Source organism: Mizuhopecten yessoensis, unplaced genomic scaffold, assembly GCF_002113885.1.
Source record: "Mizuhopecten yessoensis strain PY_sf001 unplaced genomic scaffold, ASM211388v2 scaffold9157, whole genome shotgun sequence".
Lineage (NCBI taxonomy): Eukaryota > Metazoa > Mollusca > Bivalvia > Pectinida > Pectinidae > Mizuhopecten > Mizuhopecten yessoensis.
The window spans coordinates 288086-308470 of record NW_018407907.1 but is presented as its reverse complement, the minus strand read 5'-3'; the positions used below and the strand labels follow the sequence as shown (position 1 = coordinate 308470).

At 36.5% G+C, this 20385-nt stretch overlaps 1 protein-coding gene across 1 annotated transcript in view; it reads right to left on the bottom strand.

Annotated features, from left to right (window-relative positions):
* LOC110457471 (nuclear factor of activated T-cells 5-like) overlaps positions 1 to 20385 on the bottom strand; it is a 59789-nt gene that overhangs the window by 3623 nt on the left and 35781 nt on the right. Inside the window, exons 8-14 of the mRNA XM_021508768.1 lie at positions 19842 to 20014; positions 14978 to 15168; positions 14069 to 14192; positions 4051 to 4143; positions 2577 to 3731; positions 1765 to 1887; positions 731 to 985 (exon numbers count right to left, since the gene is read on the bottom strand). Coding sequence (XP_021364443.1) covers positions 731 to 985; positions 1765 to 1887; positions 2577 to 3731; positions 4051 to 4143; positions 14069 to 14192; positions 14978 to 15168; positions 19842 to 20014 — 2114 coding nt within the window. The remainder of the gene's footprint in view (positions 1 to 730; positions 986 to 1764; positions 1888 to 2576; positions 3732 to 4050; positions 4144 to 14068; positions 14193 to 14977; positions 15169 to 19841; positions 20015 to 20385) is intronic.

Sequence of the window (20385 nt, the reverse complement as noted above, 5' to 3'; positions counted from 1 at the left end):
CCCGCAGGGGGTCCAAACTCATTGTTTATACAAAAATGAGTCCCCTTGGTCCAAGGATGCTCCAGACCAAATTTGGATGAAATCCCTTCATCCTTATGGTAGAAGAAGGATTTAAAAGGTTTAACCTCTGTTTCCCCTATTCAGACCCACCTCTCTGCCCCCAGGGGGATGTTCCAGACTAAATTAGGATAAAATCTAGTTGTCCTTTGGACCAGGTGAGCTAATTACATTTTGAATTATAAAAATTGAAGCAAAATAGTGATATAAAGACAAATATTCTGGTAATAAAGGACTTCAAACTTGCTCTTTGTTTTTAATTTATCACAGAGATTTTAAAACAGATGAATGTCCATCTCGTACAATGACACATGTTGTTTTTTCATCCTCTGAGAAAAAAAATCAAGAAAAGAAAATATTCTTGATTATTAAAATAGAATTATTCTAGTTTCCTGAAATCTGTGAAATAATCTTTTTAATTTTATTGAGCAGCAAGGCATCATACAGCAAAATAAGATAAATCGTGGGGCCCAAATTTCATGGTTTCCCAACAAAACACCATTTGGTGGGTACATGAATTACGAGTAACCTCTCAAATAGGAATTTATTTATGTCAATCTTGTAATTATTTTGTGGACCTATGAATCTGTGGATGAAGATTACCCATGAATTCAAAGAAATTAAAAACCCCATGAAAAAGAGTGATTTCACAGTAACAGTAAAAGATACCTACCCTGCTGGTTGTTTCCACAACCCCCTACGCCCCCAGGTAGGATCACAATTGGCCCTAACGGTGTCTGAGCTTGCTGCTGCTGCTGCTGCTGTGGTTGTGCCTGTTGCTGTGCTGGGGGCAACTGCTGTAGGGGAAGCTGAGTGGGCTGTCCTCCTACAAGACCACTCAGGCTAGTAGAGAAACCATTGGTCGAGTTGGAGCCACAGATGATGATCTGTGGGGATGACCCCTGGCCTGCCTGTGATGTACTTGGTGCTAAAAGAAACCAAGCAACAATGCAAATGATACAAATATGCAGTAATGAAGCGAGGAATGACGACAATATTTGTTTTACAGAAATAGTGACAGTGCTCTTGACCTAGGCACCGTGCCTCAAGCACAAACTCATTCGAGATATTTTTATACTTTAGACAACTTACCATGCAATTGTACAATTAACCAAGCAATTAAACAACAAACCAAGCAATTCAACAACTAACCAAGCAATTAGACAACTTACCATGCAATTGTACAACTAACCAAGCAATTCAACAACTTACCAAGCAATTTGACAACTAACAAAGCAATTGTACAACTAACCAAGCAATTGTAAACTAACCAAGCAATTGAACTTACCTTGCAATTAGACAACTTACCAAGCAATTCAACAACTTACCAAGCAATTAGACATCTAACCAAGCAACTGGACAACTCACCAAGCAATTGTACAACTAACCAAGCAAATCAACAACTTACCAAGCAATTAGACAACTTACCAATCAATTAAACAACTTGCCCAGCAATTTGACAACTTACCAACCCTTACCAAGCAATTAAACAATTTACCAAGCAATTAAACAACTTACCAAGCAATTAAACAACTTACCAAGCAATCATACAACTTACCAAGCGATTGGACAACTTACCAAGCAATTATAAAACTTGCCAAGCAATTTGACAACTTACCAAATAATTGGACAACTTACCAAGCAATTAAACTACTTACCAAGCAATTAGACAACTTACCAACTTACCAAGCAATTAAGACAACTTACCAATGCTAGTGGCTGGTTGTGTATCATTTAAGCACTGCTGTTGTTGTTGTTGTTGTTGCTGCTGAGGCTGGTTCCATGTTTGTTGTAACGACGGTTGCCCAGCAATGGATGACACAGAGGCTACTACAGGGTAAACAAGACTATTATATTACATCAGTTTTCAAATGATGCAGTACAGCATTTCCATATCTCGGAAATTATTTGAATCAGTATGATTTTTCATTTAGACTAGTTTATTCAGATTATGTATAATTCACCTATTAGAAAAGCTATTGATGACCTGTAGGCTTCAGCATTCAATTTTCACATTGGTCTGATACCTATATATATTCCATTTATCTATAAACATTATCTATAAATACATAATCGCTTGTGGATATTTTCGCGCTAATTACTCAACAGGAAAACCCCCCAAAACATTTCCACACCACAAAAAAATCCACTTTAAGACATTTATTCAAAATTTGTTTAATTTCAACAACAGGACCACACAACTTTAATGATTCTAAGGTTAGTATATAAAACCAAATATTACTGATTATCAATGTATGTGCAGCAGCTGACAATCTATGAAAATGGAGCTAAACCAATCACTAGCATATATATATCTAATAACCCACTGAAAACTTGACTTAGCGTGGCTGCTTTGTTGGCCAGTATTGACCCATTCGCCCCTTATGACAGATTTGAACTCTTCCAATTCACAGGTTAGAATAGTTCATTATGAAATTTCAGGGGTGAAGGAGTTAATTTTTCGCCCGCCATAATGAGGGGAACTCAATAAGAGACTGAAGGAGAAAACTAATACATACCAGGTGTAGACTGATGTTGGTTGTTTTGGAAGTTAGCTGCCAGTGATTGCAGCGGCGGCTTGATATCCAGCACTTGCTCGGGATTGGGGACAGCTACCTGTGGCAAACTGTTGGTGACAGACGTGCCAATGAAGGAGAATCTAGGGGTCGACATCTGTGACTGGGTCGGCATGGTGTACGTCCCCATGAAGGACATCGTCGGGGAGGACTGCATGGTAGGCGCGTTACCACCGAGACTGATGCCTGACTGGACAGACATTGACTGCTGACTGTCACCGAAACAGTGCTGCTGCTGCTGTCCCCAAGTCGTCTGAACTGGCTGGTGCATTTGCATCACAGTCTGAACCGTCGGCTCCACGCCCTGCACAGAAGTAGATGTCAGCACCTGCGACGCGATAGACATCTGTGGTGCGATTGTCATCTGCTGTTGTTGCTGCTGCATGTCTGGCGCAGCTTGTTGTGGAGATATAGGACTGGTAGGCTGGATGGGATTGAAGAATGGTAAGTTGTTCAATTCCAAACCCGCTGAAGTAAAGTTCAGCATGTTGCTATCCTGCAGCAGTGCAGATATCTGTTGCATGACTGGCTTTTGGTCAGGAGTTTGCTGTTGTTGATGCTGTTGTTGTTGCAATTGTTGCTGTTGTTGTTGCAATTGTTGCTGTTGCTGTAACTGTTGTTGTTGTTGCTGTTGTAATTGCTGCTGTTGTTGTAATTGTTGCTGTTGTAATTGTTGCTGTTGTAACTGTTGTTGATGTTGCTGCTGCTGCTGCTGCTGTTCTTGTTGTACGGGTGGTGGTGGTAGTGGTGGTTGTTGTGATGCTGTCTGCTGCTGCAGACTTTTCATTTCCTCCAAAGCCATTTTGACAAGTTCATTACTGGCAGAGTTTGAGGCTTGATCTGGGTCACTTGCCAGCAGTGACTGGATGGTTGTGGCAGTCTGTTGCTGGTCCATTGGACCCGATGATGATGAGGACATGGTGATCCCCACATTCCCAAATAATTCATTCGGCTTGTCCACAGGGCTTGTGTTGGTGTCATTACTCTCAGGGTCCACCTGCATGATCACATCGCTGGCCAATGGGGGCAGGGTCCCGGGGGGTAGCTGGAACATTCCTGAAGAAGTCTGCTGAATCTGCTGTTGCAGCTCAATGGCCTCTGATCAACAGAGAAACAGTAAGTATAGAACGTTATCAACATTATGTAGTCATACATCCTACAGGACTTTTATATTCTATTTAACTCGACCAAAATTTTATATTCTTCTAGTTAAAACCCTTGTTCCTGCTTATTTTTTGGTAAAGAGTCAAAACAATATGAGCCAGTTTCTGTCTCATTCATACAAAATAACAATTATGTTTTAATATTTATCCGATAGCTAAGTCTTGCAACTTTCAAGTTTTCTCACATTGTGGGCTGTTCACTTTATGGGAAAGCCGAAGTCTCGCAACTTCAAATTTAGACGAAATGCACTTACCTGGTGACACAGAGAAGGAGAGCTTGCGCTTGTGAGGTGTTGTCTCACATTCCTCCGTATGCATCGGCGTTTCGACCGGCGACCTGGACACTTCTATTGACAGAATACAGGAAACGCATGTTATCAGGGGGAAGTGTGGAATACCCAAAAAACATTCTAGCATGTAGGACGTGTGTAGTATGTAGCGGAGTGTGTGTTTGTAGTGTCCTTGTCAGCGTCCATGCAGATCTTGTGCTAATTTTGTTTACGTTCGTAATTAATTCTATCGATGCATATACTTAAGTTATGAAGCCAGAAAAAATGAACCTTTCCAACAAAACTAAGTCCATTCAAAGAAAGATTCATTTAGGAAGAACTCAAAATACTAATTCTTTAAAAATAATTCGGCACCATTAAATGCAAAATTCATCAACACAAATAAAAATTATACAAACTTGTAATAAAAAAAATCAACAGAAAAACAGCATGCACATCAATTATACTTACAAAATATATAGCGATATCAATTTAAATCCTGTTTAAATATTTAAATCCAATTAAACACAGATCCCTATAACAAAAATCCTGCTTGATTTCACAAATTCTCAACATCACTCCACACTATTACTCAAATACTCTCCGTAACAAATGTTAACCAATAGATTATCACTTGCTCAGGTCTTTGAATCATCAAGTTAAAACCTAGATAAAGTGTACAATATTGATTCACGGTTTCAAAAGGAAGTAACTTCTGTAAAAGGTTTATTTGTCAGTCAGGAGAAAAAGGAAGTAAACTGAAATGACACAACAAAGTTTTGCAGTGACACAACTGGGCAGCTAATAACAGCAGTTAGTTTGACATTATCAACTTCCACAGCTGGTTTCCACATTGAAATCATGGGATATCAAAAATTATGGTCACATGATCAAACACAAGAAACAACTGATCCTCTAGTTGTGTAACTACAAAATAAAATTGTGTCAACGGGGAAATGCATGGTGCAGGATAGAAAGACCTGTCACTTCAACAACAAAATACGTAGCATCACCAAGGGCCTGTTCGTTTATGCGGAACAACCGGTTTGTCTGTTTTTAAGTGTGACTTTTTTGGGTATAATTCCTGGTGGACCTGCAAATATTGATGCAGGCCTTGCAAGGTTTTGTCAAAGCTTGTCTATAAGAGCATCATCATATTACTAGGTCCGACCTTATTTCATAGACAACAACTCTAGTCCAACCGGTTCAACCATTTGGATCACGATAAACGAAAGCGGCCCAGGTTATAAAAAAGGGAGATAACTATAGAGACATTCCCGTAAGAAACTCTTGTCAGGTATCCAGTGCAGGTCAGTACAGAATTTTAATTTTGGTTAGCAGAAACTTTTCATCAGCAACCCCTTACCCGGGTCCTTTGTTTTGGGTGGGGTGTGGAGGTACAGGTAATATATAAATATTACACAAGTAGTGAAATATGAAATTTAGCTTGGATGGACTTTGGGGAATGTAAATTACTTGATTTTCTTGTGTACTTAATTTCTCCAACTGTAACAGATTTATTTGCAATTACTTCAATATATTGAAAGCAATTATCTACAGAATTAATATTTCTATTAATATTAATATAAGATTTGAATCTGCGAGTCGCGTTACAAATTGATGCAAATATAAACCTCTCAGACAACAATAAAACCACTACATGAACTACCCAACAATTCAATTTCCTCATTGAAAATTCAGGTCAGTCATGAAGACTGATATTACCCTCTGTTAAATAATTTACACATAACCAATAATTAAAAAAAACACCTACGGAGGAGGAAGTAATGTTGTCTTGGGTCTATATATAAAATTTGTCCGATTATAGATAAAAGAGATACTCTGAGTAGATGTGTATGCACACACATACAAGAAGCAAAGTTCAGCAGAATTGTTCAGTCCACAGCCAGTAAGAACAGAAGTTACAGGGACACACACACACATACAAACACTCAGCTATATCCTTAAACCCATAGGATCTCCTATACACAATTATTTGACACAAGTGACTGTAGACATTTTCTATAAAATTAAATAACTGGTAAATAACCTAAATTGAGAGAAACAAAAAATATTCTATAGAGATGTACAAAATATTCAAAACTGGCCAAAAAATATCTTTTTCTAAAATATATGTTATCTGTTACATTTCAAACTAGAGATTTCTAACAAAGTATCGAGAAAATTGATGTACATGCGACATATGTATATATATATATGGACAGTTCTCTGAGCACTGTTTACAGAAGAATATGTTTTGACTTTGTCTTTAATTCATAAATACTAATTTATGAATAATAAATATCCTGTGAATTTACAGCAAATGGTTAATTATTTCAGCATCAAAAAACGTTCAACATCACAATACAAGACAGTTGGGGGAGTGGGGCCACAACATCAAACAGTAAGGAGGAAAAGATATTTACTTCCCGATAGGCAAGGCCGACACGTAATGGGGGCTAAAGTAATTATTCATAATTACTTAAATTTAAACAAATCTTCTACGTAATTTTTTAATCAATTACTTATTTTAGATTTTTTCATACAGGTCATGATCCCGATTTGTAGGCACCTTGCGTTGTGGACAGTTTTAACAGCCATTTTGAAATACACATATTTTGGTATTTGTTCATTGACAAATCTAGATTTCTACTAAAACATAAAAAAAACATGTTATTTTTCTTGTATGTTAATTAATTATCTTCAAAATGATATTGATTACTTCAAATTGGGTTGGTAAGCTTATCTCATTTAAAAAAAAAAAAAAAAACATTTTAAAAATAATGATGATCATTACAACAATCAAATACCTATGATAATGTATTCGAAGCGTATTAACTCATTCATCCCTGAAGACACATTTGAACTCTTCCAATTCATAGGTTGGAATAGTTCATTATGAAATTTCAGGGGTGAATGAGTGAAATAATCTCGATGAATAATTAACGAACTATAGGGCACATCTAAGTTAAGGATGGCCAGTAACATAACACTGGCGTTTGCGACTAACACGACCGACAGGGTATTAATTAGCATGCCAACACACAGCAAGACCAATTTGGACTTTCAGATGACTAAATGTCGGGACACAAGCAATGAAGCAGTACCTAACACTTACTGAAATAACGTGTATGTACATGCTGTCGATTTCTCATTGATTTTTTATATATAGCGTGTAAAAGAATATATTCGTTTCTGCATGGAGCCGTGTGTAAGAAGAGATGCCTTTCCACATGATAAATAATACAAATGTGTATAACCGTTATCGCCTACAATCTTTAAAGACTTTCAGTATTTTTTGACATGTCATCCTATCCTATTTTAAAGCGACGATAAGCAAAAGAAAATCCGAGGTTATAATACCAGTTACCTCCCCTTACACCAAACCCTCAAGTGTATGGATGTATGTTAGCTCTCCACAGAAGGAGATGTATTTAGTAATGAATTACCTCCCTTGCTCTCCTGTAAACTATCGCCAGGAAACCAAAGGATGCGTTCAACACACTCCTTGTTTCATATGATGCAACCATTGAGTGAAAGGGGAGATAACTCAGGATTTTTTGCGAATCAACCACAGATCTTCTTCTGTTAGCATCGCATAATTATGAAGTTGTCTATGACTATCACTTTAAATTTGCATTTTTATTACCGCAAGAATTTCAAAAAAAAAGAAAAGTTCCAAATTTGAAAGAAATGAACAATAAATGAAATGGAGTCATTCAAAAGACATTTGTATTCATCTGTGGAAAAGACAAAGCTTTCTCTTATCATGTTTATCATGTAATAACTTGAGTGTGGAAATTCCTTTTATTGTGTAAAATTGTACCTTTTCATATGATTTTGAAACAATACAGCAGAAAATTGTGAAAAAACATTTCATAACAAGATGACACATTATATATATATATAAATATATAAATATTATATTATCAAATACACAACAGGTTTGGTTATACATAACATGATTGAATAATTGGCGCCCAACCCCCCGAACCCAGTGTCTGACACGAAGTAGACCTTCCTGTTTAAATATCTCATAGAGGTTAAGTACAACAGACACAAGAAGTTGAGCCCCGGTCTATATAAGTCTACAATCTGAGAACGGTTATTGTAGGTTTACAAGTACTGGGACAGAAACAAACTTTGGAGGAAGGCACCTAAAATTGGTTTTCAAACTAAATGCAATACGTTAGGCAATTCATTTCATTATGGCAAAAAAGGGACAAGTTATGCAATACTGATACGTTTTACTCCTTGAGAAATTAGAATGAATACCAGCTCCCCGTTTACCTTTGAATTTTTATACAGTAGAACCTGCTTAACTTAAACCAAGTCTAAAAGGCAACATCTTACTCCAACAGGTCACCATGGGCCTGTATCCGTGAAAATGTTCTCATAATGTAGCACGAATTCTGCGCTCAAGCACAATTTTTTAACCCCGTTTTTCGTGAAAATGTTCTCATAATGTAGCACGAATTCTGCCCTCAAGCCAACTTTTTTTAAACAAACTCGCTTAAATCGTGTAACACAGTCAAAGGCAAGTGTTTACATTAAAAACCGTATTTGGCTTTGAGTTTCTCCAAATTCTTGCACATTATTGACAAAATATGATTTTTGTCTATTCATTTATCACGGAAACAAGATCTTGGGCTTGAGCACAGAATCTGAGTTTGAGCATGAGAATGGTTTCATGAATACAGCCCCTAGACTCCGGCATTTATCTATAAAAACGACAGCGAATCAACCCAGCTGTGTCAAACACCGATTACAGAATTACCCTTTTTTAACAGTTATACAGATGGCTCAGCCCTGACCCTCAGCTATAAATCCTCCGAATCTCAAATACCACACATGGAGTAAATATGAAACATCCAACTGTGGTTTTTCTCACCTCTGATTTCACCAATGTATGAACATGGCACTGATACACCTGTTTTTGTGCTGAACAATTACCAAAGCTAATGAAAATCGCTAAATGAAATATAACTGCATTTGAATTAGCATTCAGTGCATATTTCCAATAAGGTGCAAATTAAACCTGCGACGAATTACAGGCTACCAAAACTTGGTTAGCTAGACTATCCAGAAAACATTTTTTTCCTGATTCTGATGATGACATCATTTCTGGTCCCAAAAGTTCCAGCTAGACCTACAAGTTATTTAATTTCTGGTCCTGATGTTAGATCATCCTAATAACGATTATCTGACTGCATAGAGCTCCAGCTAGACCTACAAGTTATTTAATTTCTGGTCCTGATATTAGATCATCCTAATAACGATTATCTGACTGCGTAGAGTTCCAGCTAGACCAACAAGTTATTTAGTTTCTGGTCCTGATATTAGATAATCCTAATAACGATTATCTGACTGCGTAGAGTTCCAGCTAGACCACCTCGATAATCATTTTCTGGACCTGCTGATTTGAAATTTTCGTCCAGTCCAACTTTCGCCCTTTGTCGGTAAAATCCATATTCGCCCGGCTTTAATTTCGCCCTTCACATTTAAATACTATGTATATTATGTTACTCACTAATTGTTCGCTGCGATGATAAATTTCCCCTCATTATGGCGGGCGAAAAATTAACTCATTCACCCCTGAAATTACATAACGAACTATTCCAACCTTTGAATTGGAAGAGTCCAAATGTGTCTCCAATGGTAAATGATAACTTTCTGATCCTAATTTCAGTTTAAGTTCAGCAGGTTTTACTGTTTTCCCTTCATTTACCTTTAAAAGACATCATATTTTTTTAATTTGTGGTAACTGTTCTAGATCTATGATCCCCTTTGCTAGCTTAGGAAGTAGTACCAAGGCAGTCATGATAACCAGTGGACTAAATGTGCAAACAACCTGTTGAATTGGACTGACTGGAACCAGTCAACAAATGTCCTCAAGGTCATGACCTAGAAAGGTCGTTCAAGGTCACTGACAGGACAACTGCATACAATTCATTCAGCCTTGTTTCCGGAGAAGAATGTCTAAGGGAAGATCACATTCACAACATGTTAGCACATTTCCCGCCCGAGATCCCCATTCAAATGTTTGTTACAAAAAGTTTTCCCGTTGTTTTTAGGAGAAAAACGTACCCTGAGCAAGACTGGAGGAACCTGGTTCACTAGGTGTACATGGATTCAGGGAAACTCCGCACTGAGAAGGTGGGATTTCCTACCTAACACAGACCGTACAAAGGCTGTCCGAGCGGGGGGCGGAGAGAAGCAACCTACCCATCGGCAGTCTCGGCTCAAAACTGCCCAAATGTTACCTACTGTTTTAGTGTGGACCTGTTCCTTCTAGATTTTTTTTTTATGACCTCCTATATCTCAGTAGTGCAGTTTCCCTGAACATGTAGAGGGGGATTGTAGATGTATATAATCAGCTTGCTTGTGGCCGAGACACTTGGGCAGGCGTCAACAATCTCCCCAGCGGCTATGGACGGGTAGCAAAAGTGACTTCAGTCAAATATACAGGGTTTGCCGCATACACAGATATATACACTTAAAATCTTCACTACAGAAACTAGGGTGCAAAAACAGGTAAGCGTTGCGTCGGACAGAAAGATGAAAACAGTTCTCGAAACTGAAGTTACCTCGACCAAAGGCCAGTCTTGGGGAAATTGTCGCTGCCTTCCCAACCCGTAAGTACTTCCAACCCACATGATGAAAACTAATATGACATTCAAAAATTACAAATGCACTGTAAATATGCTGATGAGATGAGGCAACAATCCTATTTTGTATTCGTGTAGCTAATACAGGCTGTGTGTGCGACAACGTTTTGTGTGTATAGATTCATCAACACTTGGCCACAAGCAAGGGTACAGGCTGAGCCTACACAATGAGGCTTGTTCCTACCTTATAACGAGGACAAGAACAATAACAACATCCCATCAACATCTTGTCGATGTTCGTATTCAAATTAATTAATCCTAACAAATTTTGTGGCCAAAACAGAATCATTGTACTCTGATAGACACCCTTACGGCTCAATTACCTGTATTAACGGGTGATTTCTAACCTGATATTGAAAAAGTTAACATCAAATTGGAAATGTCTTCAATAATAATTATTTTATGACAAATCATAGCTTATCAATGTCTAATGCTTATGTTTCAAAATAAGATGCCACAAAAGCTTATATTATTACATATCCAATAATTACATCCATTTTGAAATTATGCTACTTTGAGATGATTTAACTCACTCACCCCTGAAGACACATCTGAACTCTCCAAATTCAAAGGTTGGAATAGGTCATTATGAAATTTCAGGGGGTGAATGAGTTAAGACATATTTTAGAATCCCCGTTTCATTAATTAGCAATAACTAAAACTGACAAAAACAAGAGAGAAAAAAATTCCAGTCTACAACTATCAGAGTACACTTAAGCAGGGAAGTAATTTTGTATTTGCCAATGATCAGGTCGTCCAGCCAGCCTGCCCAGGCCAGTATGCATGGTGTAAGAGTTAAGAACAAAAATGGCCTGGTTTTATTTACCTCTGTCATTCACTTCCTGAACTGTACTTGACGTATACGTAGTAAACATTGTCAAGCTCCGCCCAATCATGACAAATTCAATGTTTATGATGGCATCCGTGTTCAATACACATAAAAATGGTTTTCCTGCCAATTTTTTTGGTTCCCCTACCCCCACAACACCGTGTTTTTTTAATTATTTATTTCTAATGTTTTAAAAAGATTTTTTATTTTTTTTATTTTTTTAAGTTCTATGTTTTGAAAGCTCTCGTACAACAAATTTGTAATTTCATCATTGCACTTTCAAATGTAACAAATGGAAAATTTAATGTTTCAAATTTACCAAATTTATAAACGGATTTATGCAGTATTGTGGGATTGTGGACAATTTGGACGGATTTATGCAGCATAGTGGGAACCTCAGTTTGGACTGATTAATGCAGCATTGTGGGAACCTCAGTTTGGACGGATTATGCAGCATTGTGCGAATCTCAGTTTGGACCGATTTATGCAGCATTGTGGGAACCTCAGTTTGGACCGATTAATGCAGCATTGTGGGAACCTCAGTTTGGACGGATTATGCAGCATTGTGGGAACCTCAGTTTGGACCGATTTATGCAGCATTGTTCGAACCTCAGTTTGGACGGATTATGCAGCATTGTGGGAACCTCAGTTTAGATAGGTTATGCAGTATTGTGGGGTCAGTTTTTGGACAGATTTATGCAGTATTCTTGGGTTTATTTGGACAATTATATGCAGTAATGTGGGTTTATTTTGGCCAGGTTTATGCAGTATTGTGTGTTCAGTTTGGCCAGGTTTTCAGAGTGCAGATATCACAGGTTTTCACAGTATTCAAGGTGTGCTTTATTTAAGACAGGTTTCTGTTGTATAAATTATACCTATCAGGGTCGTCAGTGATATTGTGACAAATATCATTTGCCACTCCTTACTGATCAAACAGTGTAAGCAACTTACCAATGTTTCATTTTAAAAATTGAATTTTAATTTTTATTTCTGTATTTAGCAGATTTAAATTTTAAAAAATTGGCAGGAAAACGCTGAAAGCTAAGTAGAATTATCAACATGGTATATACCAACACAATATGTGCCTGAGCATGGATGCCTTGAAAAACCAAGAAAATTTTAACAAATGGTTATTTAGAGAATGTCAAACACACCTCATATATACAACTCATGTCATTCCACCAAAATATAGGTTTATTGCCCATTCCTCTAAACTTTTTAAAATTTTCATTCTTTATCTCTGGTATTTTCCTATACCAGATGCACATGTATGTATACAAATTTCATTTTTTGATTTGTTGCCTCCAAATTTACCAATAGAGAAATTATTTCATTTTTTTTCTTTAAGACAGCAAACAATTGAAACATTTCTTTCTTTTCATAAGCTGAAAAGTTGCCAAAACTTAAAATGAAAAAAAATTAAAAAAATACGTCAGACAATGTGCAATTTGAGGTATCTTCCGACATTAAACCAATCCTGCTAACCGCCGCCACCCTAGCAACCAAACGTGAAAAGAAACACCATCTTCGAGATGGATGGTTATTTTTAGATTCATCTCTTCCAATACGAAGAGAAATCCTAGAATTTCTTCGAACTATAAGTACGTTTGGTGGAGCTTTCAATTCAGGTCTCCCCTACAGGCAGACGGTCAGCACTAAACCTCCTGGATACTGTGAGGGCTACAATTTATAACTAGATGATCTATATATCCTTACAAAAAAGGATTCTCGCTTTCATGTTGGCACGAGCGAATGGAAAAAAATTCGGGAAACATTTCTCCCCGGAGTCAGGTTTGCTCTACAAGCTGCATATGGCGAAACAATGTCAAATTCTTTTTGTTGATTTTTTTTCTTCACACAACATGCACTGATTAAGAAAGCTGGGAAGACATGTTTAATATTCCACGATACCTTGGTTTATGTTGAGAGAAAAAAAAAAGACTCACACATTGAAAATAAAGAAAAAAGCTTGCTGGCACAAAATTCTCACAAGACAAGTTGATCTGACCATATGCAGTGACCCTCAGCTAGTTTTTCGCACACATACCAACATGAAAACTTGGCAAAAATTAATAAAAACATGTATTGCATATTTCTTTTACTTTCCTTACAAATTATTGATGGATTTTGTTTTAACTGTATCAAATTCTTTCAGATACATGAACAACTGAAGCACATTTCTATCATTATCTGCTGTGATGATCAAAAGTATCACAAGAGAAATTGTCTTTTATGACAATTTATTGAAATATTTCACCGAATTTCTTTTCCCCGACAAATATATATTTATAAAATATTTCGTTTGAATAGAATTACAGACACAGCACAGTTGAGATGTTCACAACTATTAAAGATCTTCTGTAGGTTTGAAACAAGAAAATATCTGTCACGACATTTAAGTTAACACCTACAGTACCTATCCCCCTCACAGTATCAAGGAGCCTTGAGAAAGGTCGATGGCTATGTAGAGATTCATAGTGAGGCTCAGTAACGGACAAAAACATACCAGGTGTATACACAAACTTCTGGGGGTCGCTTTGTTTGCCGGCACTCTGCACCACGATCTGGACCGGAACCAGCTTGGTCACGCTGGTGTCCTTATACGCTGGTATTGTACAGATCAAATGGGTCTGTTTATTGAAAAAATGTTCCGTGAATTAAAAGAAATGAAAAGCAATTATTAATATTTATCCATTGCAAATAGGAGAATATATCGCTTTAACAGATGATTTATCATGCCGTACTTCTTATAAACTCTTGAGAAAACATGCATCTTACTCGAGAAAACATCGCACTTGCCTTCCATGGGGGAGTTTGAGCGTGCTCAGTATTAAAAGTATAAATTAAAAGTGTGTATGTACACCCTAGGAGAAAATAGCACTTGTAAATGGCATCTTTTCAACTGTTCTTTCAGATTAAATCATCAGATCTTAGCAAATAGGAATAGTTTAGCAAATTCACTGGTTATAAATGCTCAATTTTGGGGTCAAAAATAGTGAGTCTCCCTCCAAAATAGGGAGAGTTGGCCAGTATGGAAAACATGTATCTTGAATTTTCATTTACTGTGGTAAAGACCAGTCTCCAGCCTCTGTGGAGGTAAGACATATACATGTATCAGTATTTAATAACAAATATTAGCTTGATATTTCAGTAGCTAAGAAGCTAGCAAGTCTGCAGGAGTTATGCCCCTTCCACTGCAACGTCTAGATCTTGATATCGAGAAGTGTTTTATGGAAAATAAACACCTTGTGAATCGCCCGTGGCGAGAACAATTAGTTGTAGAGCGTTTAATTGATGGAATATGACATAGATCTGGCAAATGACTAAATAAAGCTTGTAACTCGGCGCTGTGTTGTCGGTGAAACACTCAACATAAATTAGAATATAAATGAGCGAGAGAATGAATAATACGCACAGGCTGGAAGTAATCTTTATCAATCTCTCCTTCCTTCTCCCACAGCACCTGCATGTCATCCTGCATCTCGCGGAACATCACCCTCGTACCCTTGATGAAGTTTTTGCCGATAAGGAAGAGTTCCTCTTTGCCCTCAACTGACCATTCGCTATGGCTCATCTTACAGATCTCTGGCTGTCCGACGGGTTGAGCTGTTGGAAGTAAGGTTATAGACAATCAGTGTTCCCCAAAATTATCTTTACTCATTCACCCCTGAAATTTTATAATAAACTATTCGAACCATTGAATTGGAATAGTTCAAATGTGTCCTCTGGGGTGAGTTAACATATATATATTTACATTTTCAATGTGAGTTCCTCTATAACCATTACTTTGAAGAAACTACATTCATAGAACTATAAATGCAATTTGATCAGTGTCATTTTGAACCTTCTTCTCTCGCCATGAGATAACCATTAGTAGCAAACATTGTTGGCGGTGCAAGCTTTCCCATAAATCTCATTTGCACTCATGACATAGAGACTTCAATATTGAAAACGTAAGGGAATATCTGTGTTTGGGTCAATAATAACTTAAAAGTCATAACACGAGGATTGAATGGCATTTTTTCAATGTTTATGCGAGCATGAAATTACAAAAAAAATCCTGCTCAATCCTTATATTAAAGTTACATGTAGATGTTGATGGGCAAAAGTAGAAACAGGAATATTATAATCTCAGTGTATTAGAGGATCTTCAGAATTGGTAGGATTTATACCTTCAAATTAAACATAGGCATTAATTACTATGACTTTTACTAATATTAACTGTTTCATTGGTGGAATCAAAATTTAAGAACAAAAAATTTGACTATATGTTGTTTAAGAGTGCATGGTCATGACGCACACTGACATTGATTGAACACTACATCTGTACTCTAAGATATAGATCTTCTATCAATTAAGATTACACATTTACCAAACAGTGTTAAACAGTCAAGTCTGTTCTATCCAATGTGCAAGTTAAGCTAATTACTACAATTTTAATAAACTGGCACCTTTTCATTGTTTACATGAATTCATAAATAAAATATTAAATAATTACTTTAATATGTGAGTTAATATATAATTAAAGGCAAAATTAATATTCATATTATAAATATAATATTCATGAATTTTTAGATTCAAATGTCATTGACTTTAATGAAATAACCTTTTTTTTGATTGCGGGTATTGCTATTAACTCATTCACCCCTGAAATTTCATAATGAACTATTCCGACCTTTGAACTGGAAGAGTTCATATGTGTCTTCAGGGGTGAATGAGTTAATGATTACAACACATCTAAGAGTGCTCTCTGTTAATAGACACTCATCTGCTGCCTTTCGGAGCTCCTCCCAGACATAGTTGGGATATACATGTACAGTAACACATCACCATCTCAGACACTTGACAGCAGACAGACTGCACATGTACGCCCTATAAAAAGCCTATGTTAACACAGCACCGTTAACTTTCTCTGATCTGGTGGTTAACTTTCTCTGATCTGGTTGTTGTGTCGGTGCCTCTGTGATCCGGCACATATATATACAGACGGCTCATGATCAATACATGTAGGGTCTGGCTCCTCTCATAATCCCGCTTAAACCCTGGCTAGTGTTAACTACACACCTGCCCAGCTAGCTTATAGAAGGCATTTCCATTCATTCTAAATAACACCCCTGCAGCAGTTTATAACAGATTGTATATGCCAAAATACTCCTTAATGTATTAGTTACTCCCCTCCGCATTAAAGCCATTTTGGTCTCTGTGGAGCATAACATATAGACAATGTATTCCAGTATGTTATTATAATTTTTCATAAATCACTTTTAACCCATTCATCCCTTAAGGCACATTTGAACCGAAGAATATCAAAGACAGGGCAAGTTTAATTTCAATATGTAGGGGTGAATAAGGTAACACGTTTTATTATTATTATCTACCGTAATACAAAGATGTACATGTACACCAGTGTAATTATAAAATAAGCTCTCACCAAATTTTGTGGTCAAATATCAACCTATCCCTCATTTAAAATTCATGTTTTTTTCACAAAATTTGAAAATCTACCAGGTTTTTTTATTTATTTTTTATTTTCAATGTCACCTTTTATATGAAGACTAACATTCGATGTTTCTAATGCATGTAAGATTACCAACGAACTTCCATCCAGGCCAACAATAAAATTCAATTAATTTTATAACTTGTTTCAAAATTACATTAACACATTGGAATGTCTATGACATTTTGCATTTTTATGATGAAACACTATAAAAAAAAACCACACTCTTCTTTATCCTTTACTCTAGAATTCCTTCCGATTCAAATTTGATGGGTAGTATTAAAACTTTATAATTATATAAGCTGCATCCACAGCTAGGTATCAGTTTCCCAGCATCTTGTATCAGAGATGAATCGGTGTTTACATGTTTACCAGGCATAATTAAATTGATGACACGCATGCCTAGTGCTTGCTCATCATTCAGGCAGACTTCAAATGCATTCCAAGGGATACTTACACTTTCCAATCCGAATAACTTGCAAAACTAATTGAAAAATGTAATTTTGCCAAGTTCAACATATTAGCGTTCGGCATGAAAACATGTGCTTCCAATATGGTCGTCTCAGATCAAAGACAGTCTTATCAATTTTTACATGTAGCTCTACAAGATACTCGTTATCAATTATGTTTAAGATACTTATAATAAATCATTTTTTAAATTACTGTATAAATGTTATGAAATTTTCTCCTGACAGCAAACATTGGTTTAAACATAAGCCTGAATGCAGCTTGTCAGTTTTAATTTTATTTATGTTATAAAATATTCTCATGACAGCAAACATTGGTTAATTAACCCTTTCACCACTGTTGTCTTTAATGGACTCACCCAGATAAATGTATGGTATAGAGTCTACTAAAATTACCTAGGGGTGAAAAGGTTAAACTATAAGCATGAATGCCAGCCAATTTTAACTCCACAAGGTGCATTAATGAACTTTTATGATATTTACAATCTGTTTTTTCAGACATTATGGGTTTTTCATTCAAATTCATTCATAAAAATTTTGCCATTGTATAATAATGACACATGTATAATGACCTACCAGTAACTTCTGTGAGAAAAAGTGGCAGACATCTGCGTCATGATTTATTACGGTGTATTTGTTAAAGACATTGTATTACAAGGCAGCAGTGTCATGATATTACAGTACTTTTGTCCTGCAGTAACCCCAGGAGACCACCACATACTCTCTATCTTCCATACTCCAGGGGTTACGTTCACTTTCGCTCTGTACACCCCTGGAATATGTGATAGCAAAATTGAGGGCTTGGTGTGCGTGGCCACCTTGTGGATGAGACGTGAAAACTAGTTTGATCATTTGATATACATCAAAAGAATCTCACAGTTGCCTAAGGGACAATGGACGTAGTTGACTTCGAAGTCGGGAGACGCTCCTCTGTAATCTTAAAAGGTCAGGTATCGGCCTAGTGATTGGTCGGTTTATTTTGCCCGAGACCAATCAAACACCTAATCGTGTGCCTTCGATTTTGCTATGATATATTCCTGGGGTGCAGTGAACGTAAGTGAGCGTATACATAACCTCTGGAGTATCGAGGATGCATCATCTCTTGAACTTACATTAGGCTTATTAAAGGAAAATGGAATAGCATTTGTTTGTATTTACTTAATTGCAATAACATATTGCCAGGCATGGGCCTATTCCTGGATAAATACGGTAAAGACATGTACAGTAAGTGCAAGACAATAAAACAGTTATCTTCCTAATCATTTTCGTTCCTTTTCAGTGGATATCTGGAATCTAACACAAAGCAAAATGTTTATAAATTATCAATTAGTGAGTTTAGCAGTACTGATAAGTGAATATATTTATGCAAATTTTAACACTTGGTTATATTATTTGTCTTTAGAGGCCAGCCGAGTGTGAAAACTTTGTTGGTAGAACAGGTTGAATTTTGCATTATAAAGAATTATTTGGATCAAGTTTTACAACACCACAATCAATATCTAGGTATAATTTCATAGCATTTGTCAGTTACATGTAAGTCAAACATTTCACCTGAAACTTTTCTTAATATTATGAAATACAAAACTATTTCTAACATATTTCCCATACAATACAGGCTCAATGTGGACATTAAATACACTGTTTTACTCTGTAATTTCAATATACATGTAATTCGAAAGTTGATCATGCTCCGAGCTTGTCAACTTGGAAAATAATCTCTTCTGGTGCGTGAAGATAATTCTGTCAAACTTTCATAAATTGAACTTCGAAGATTCAAATTTCTCTAAGTGTCAAGCTTACGATAAAGTCTTCTTTTTCTCCTATATCACACTAGAGTTTATTCATTTATGAATGAAACTTTTATGAGTTGAATTTCTTGCTGTTTCAAACTATAATCGTTTCAATAAATATTTATAGATTTAGAATTGAATTTCTTGCCTTGTGTTCCGTCTCTTCACGATCATATTTGGTCTTGAGCAGTATATACAGGATCTCTAAGATATTCGAAATTCAACATTCGTGAGTCAGGGTTTCGAAATATCAAATTTTTCCCTGATGGTCCCGTTAAGTTTGGCTGTTTATACAATATGTAAATCACCAGGAAGGAGGGAGTACAGATTAGCGAGATTTACTGTAGACTAGGAATATATTACCACTGTTTAGCTTTTTGCCCAATTCAAAAATCTGTAAAGACGAAGAAGTTTATACCTGCAGGTGAATTCAAAGCCTAAGGACCGAAGCTCGACAGTGTAACACTATATGTATGATGGGCCATCCTGATTTTCGTGGGAACTATAACCTGCGGAGATACTTACTGCACAATATCGTACTGGAGGATATCTGCAGGGTCTGGGTGTTTCCGTCAGCCTTCTTAAACACCACACGGAATATCATGCGGGCTTTGGTGCTCTTTTTCTTGGCTTTCGTCAATCCAATTCTTTGTTCAACATCTGCATTTCTCAATTTTAGGATTCCAACATTGTCGATCCTGTAAATAAACATATGCTTATTGACTGACAGATACTTAAACAAGGCAGTTCACATGGAAACAAAAATCTGAAAAGGATTGATTTTTACCATATTTCTTTTGACAAAATGTTGGAAAGCAACAGATTTTTTTCAGATAACTTTTCTTGTCAGTGTATGAAATATCTTGTTTTAACAAGGCTAGATGTGTGACACCAGAATGGTGTCACACACAAAGCTTCGAAAGATGGTTTAAATGTATATACCCAGATACGTGTCCGTGAGGATACAAGTTATTCCAATTCCTTGGTCTTTTTTTCAGGATGTTACACTCAACACATTTTCAATTCAAATAAAAATCAATTACATGTATTTATAGTCTGTTTATTGAAG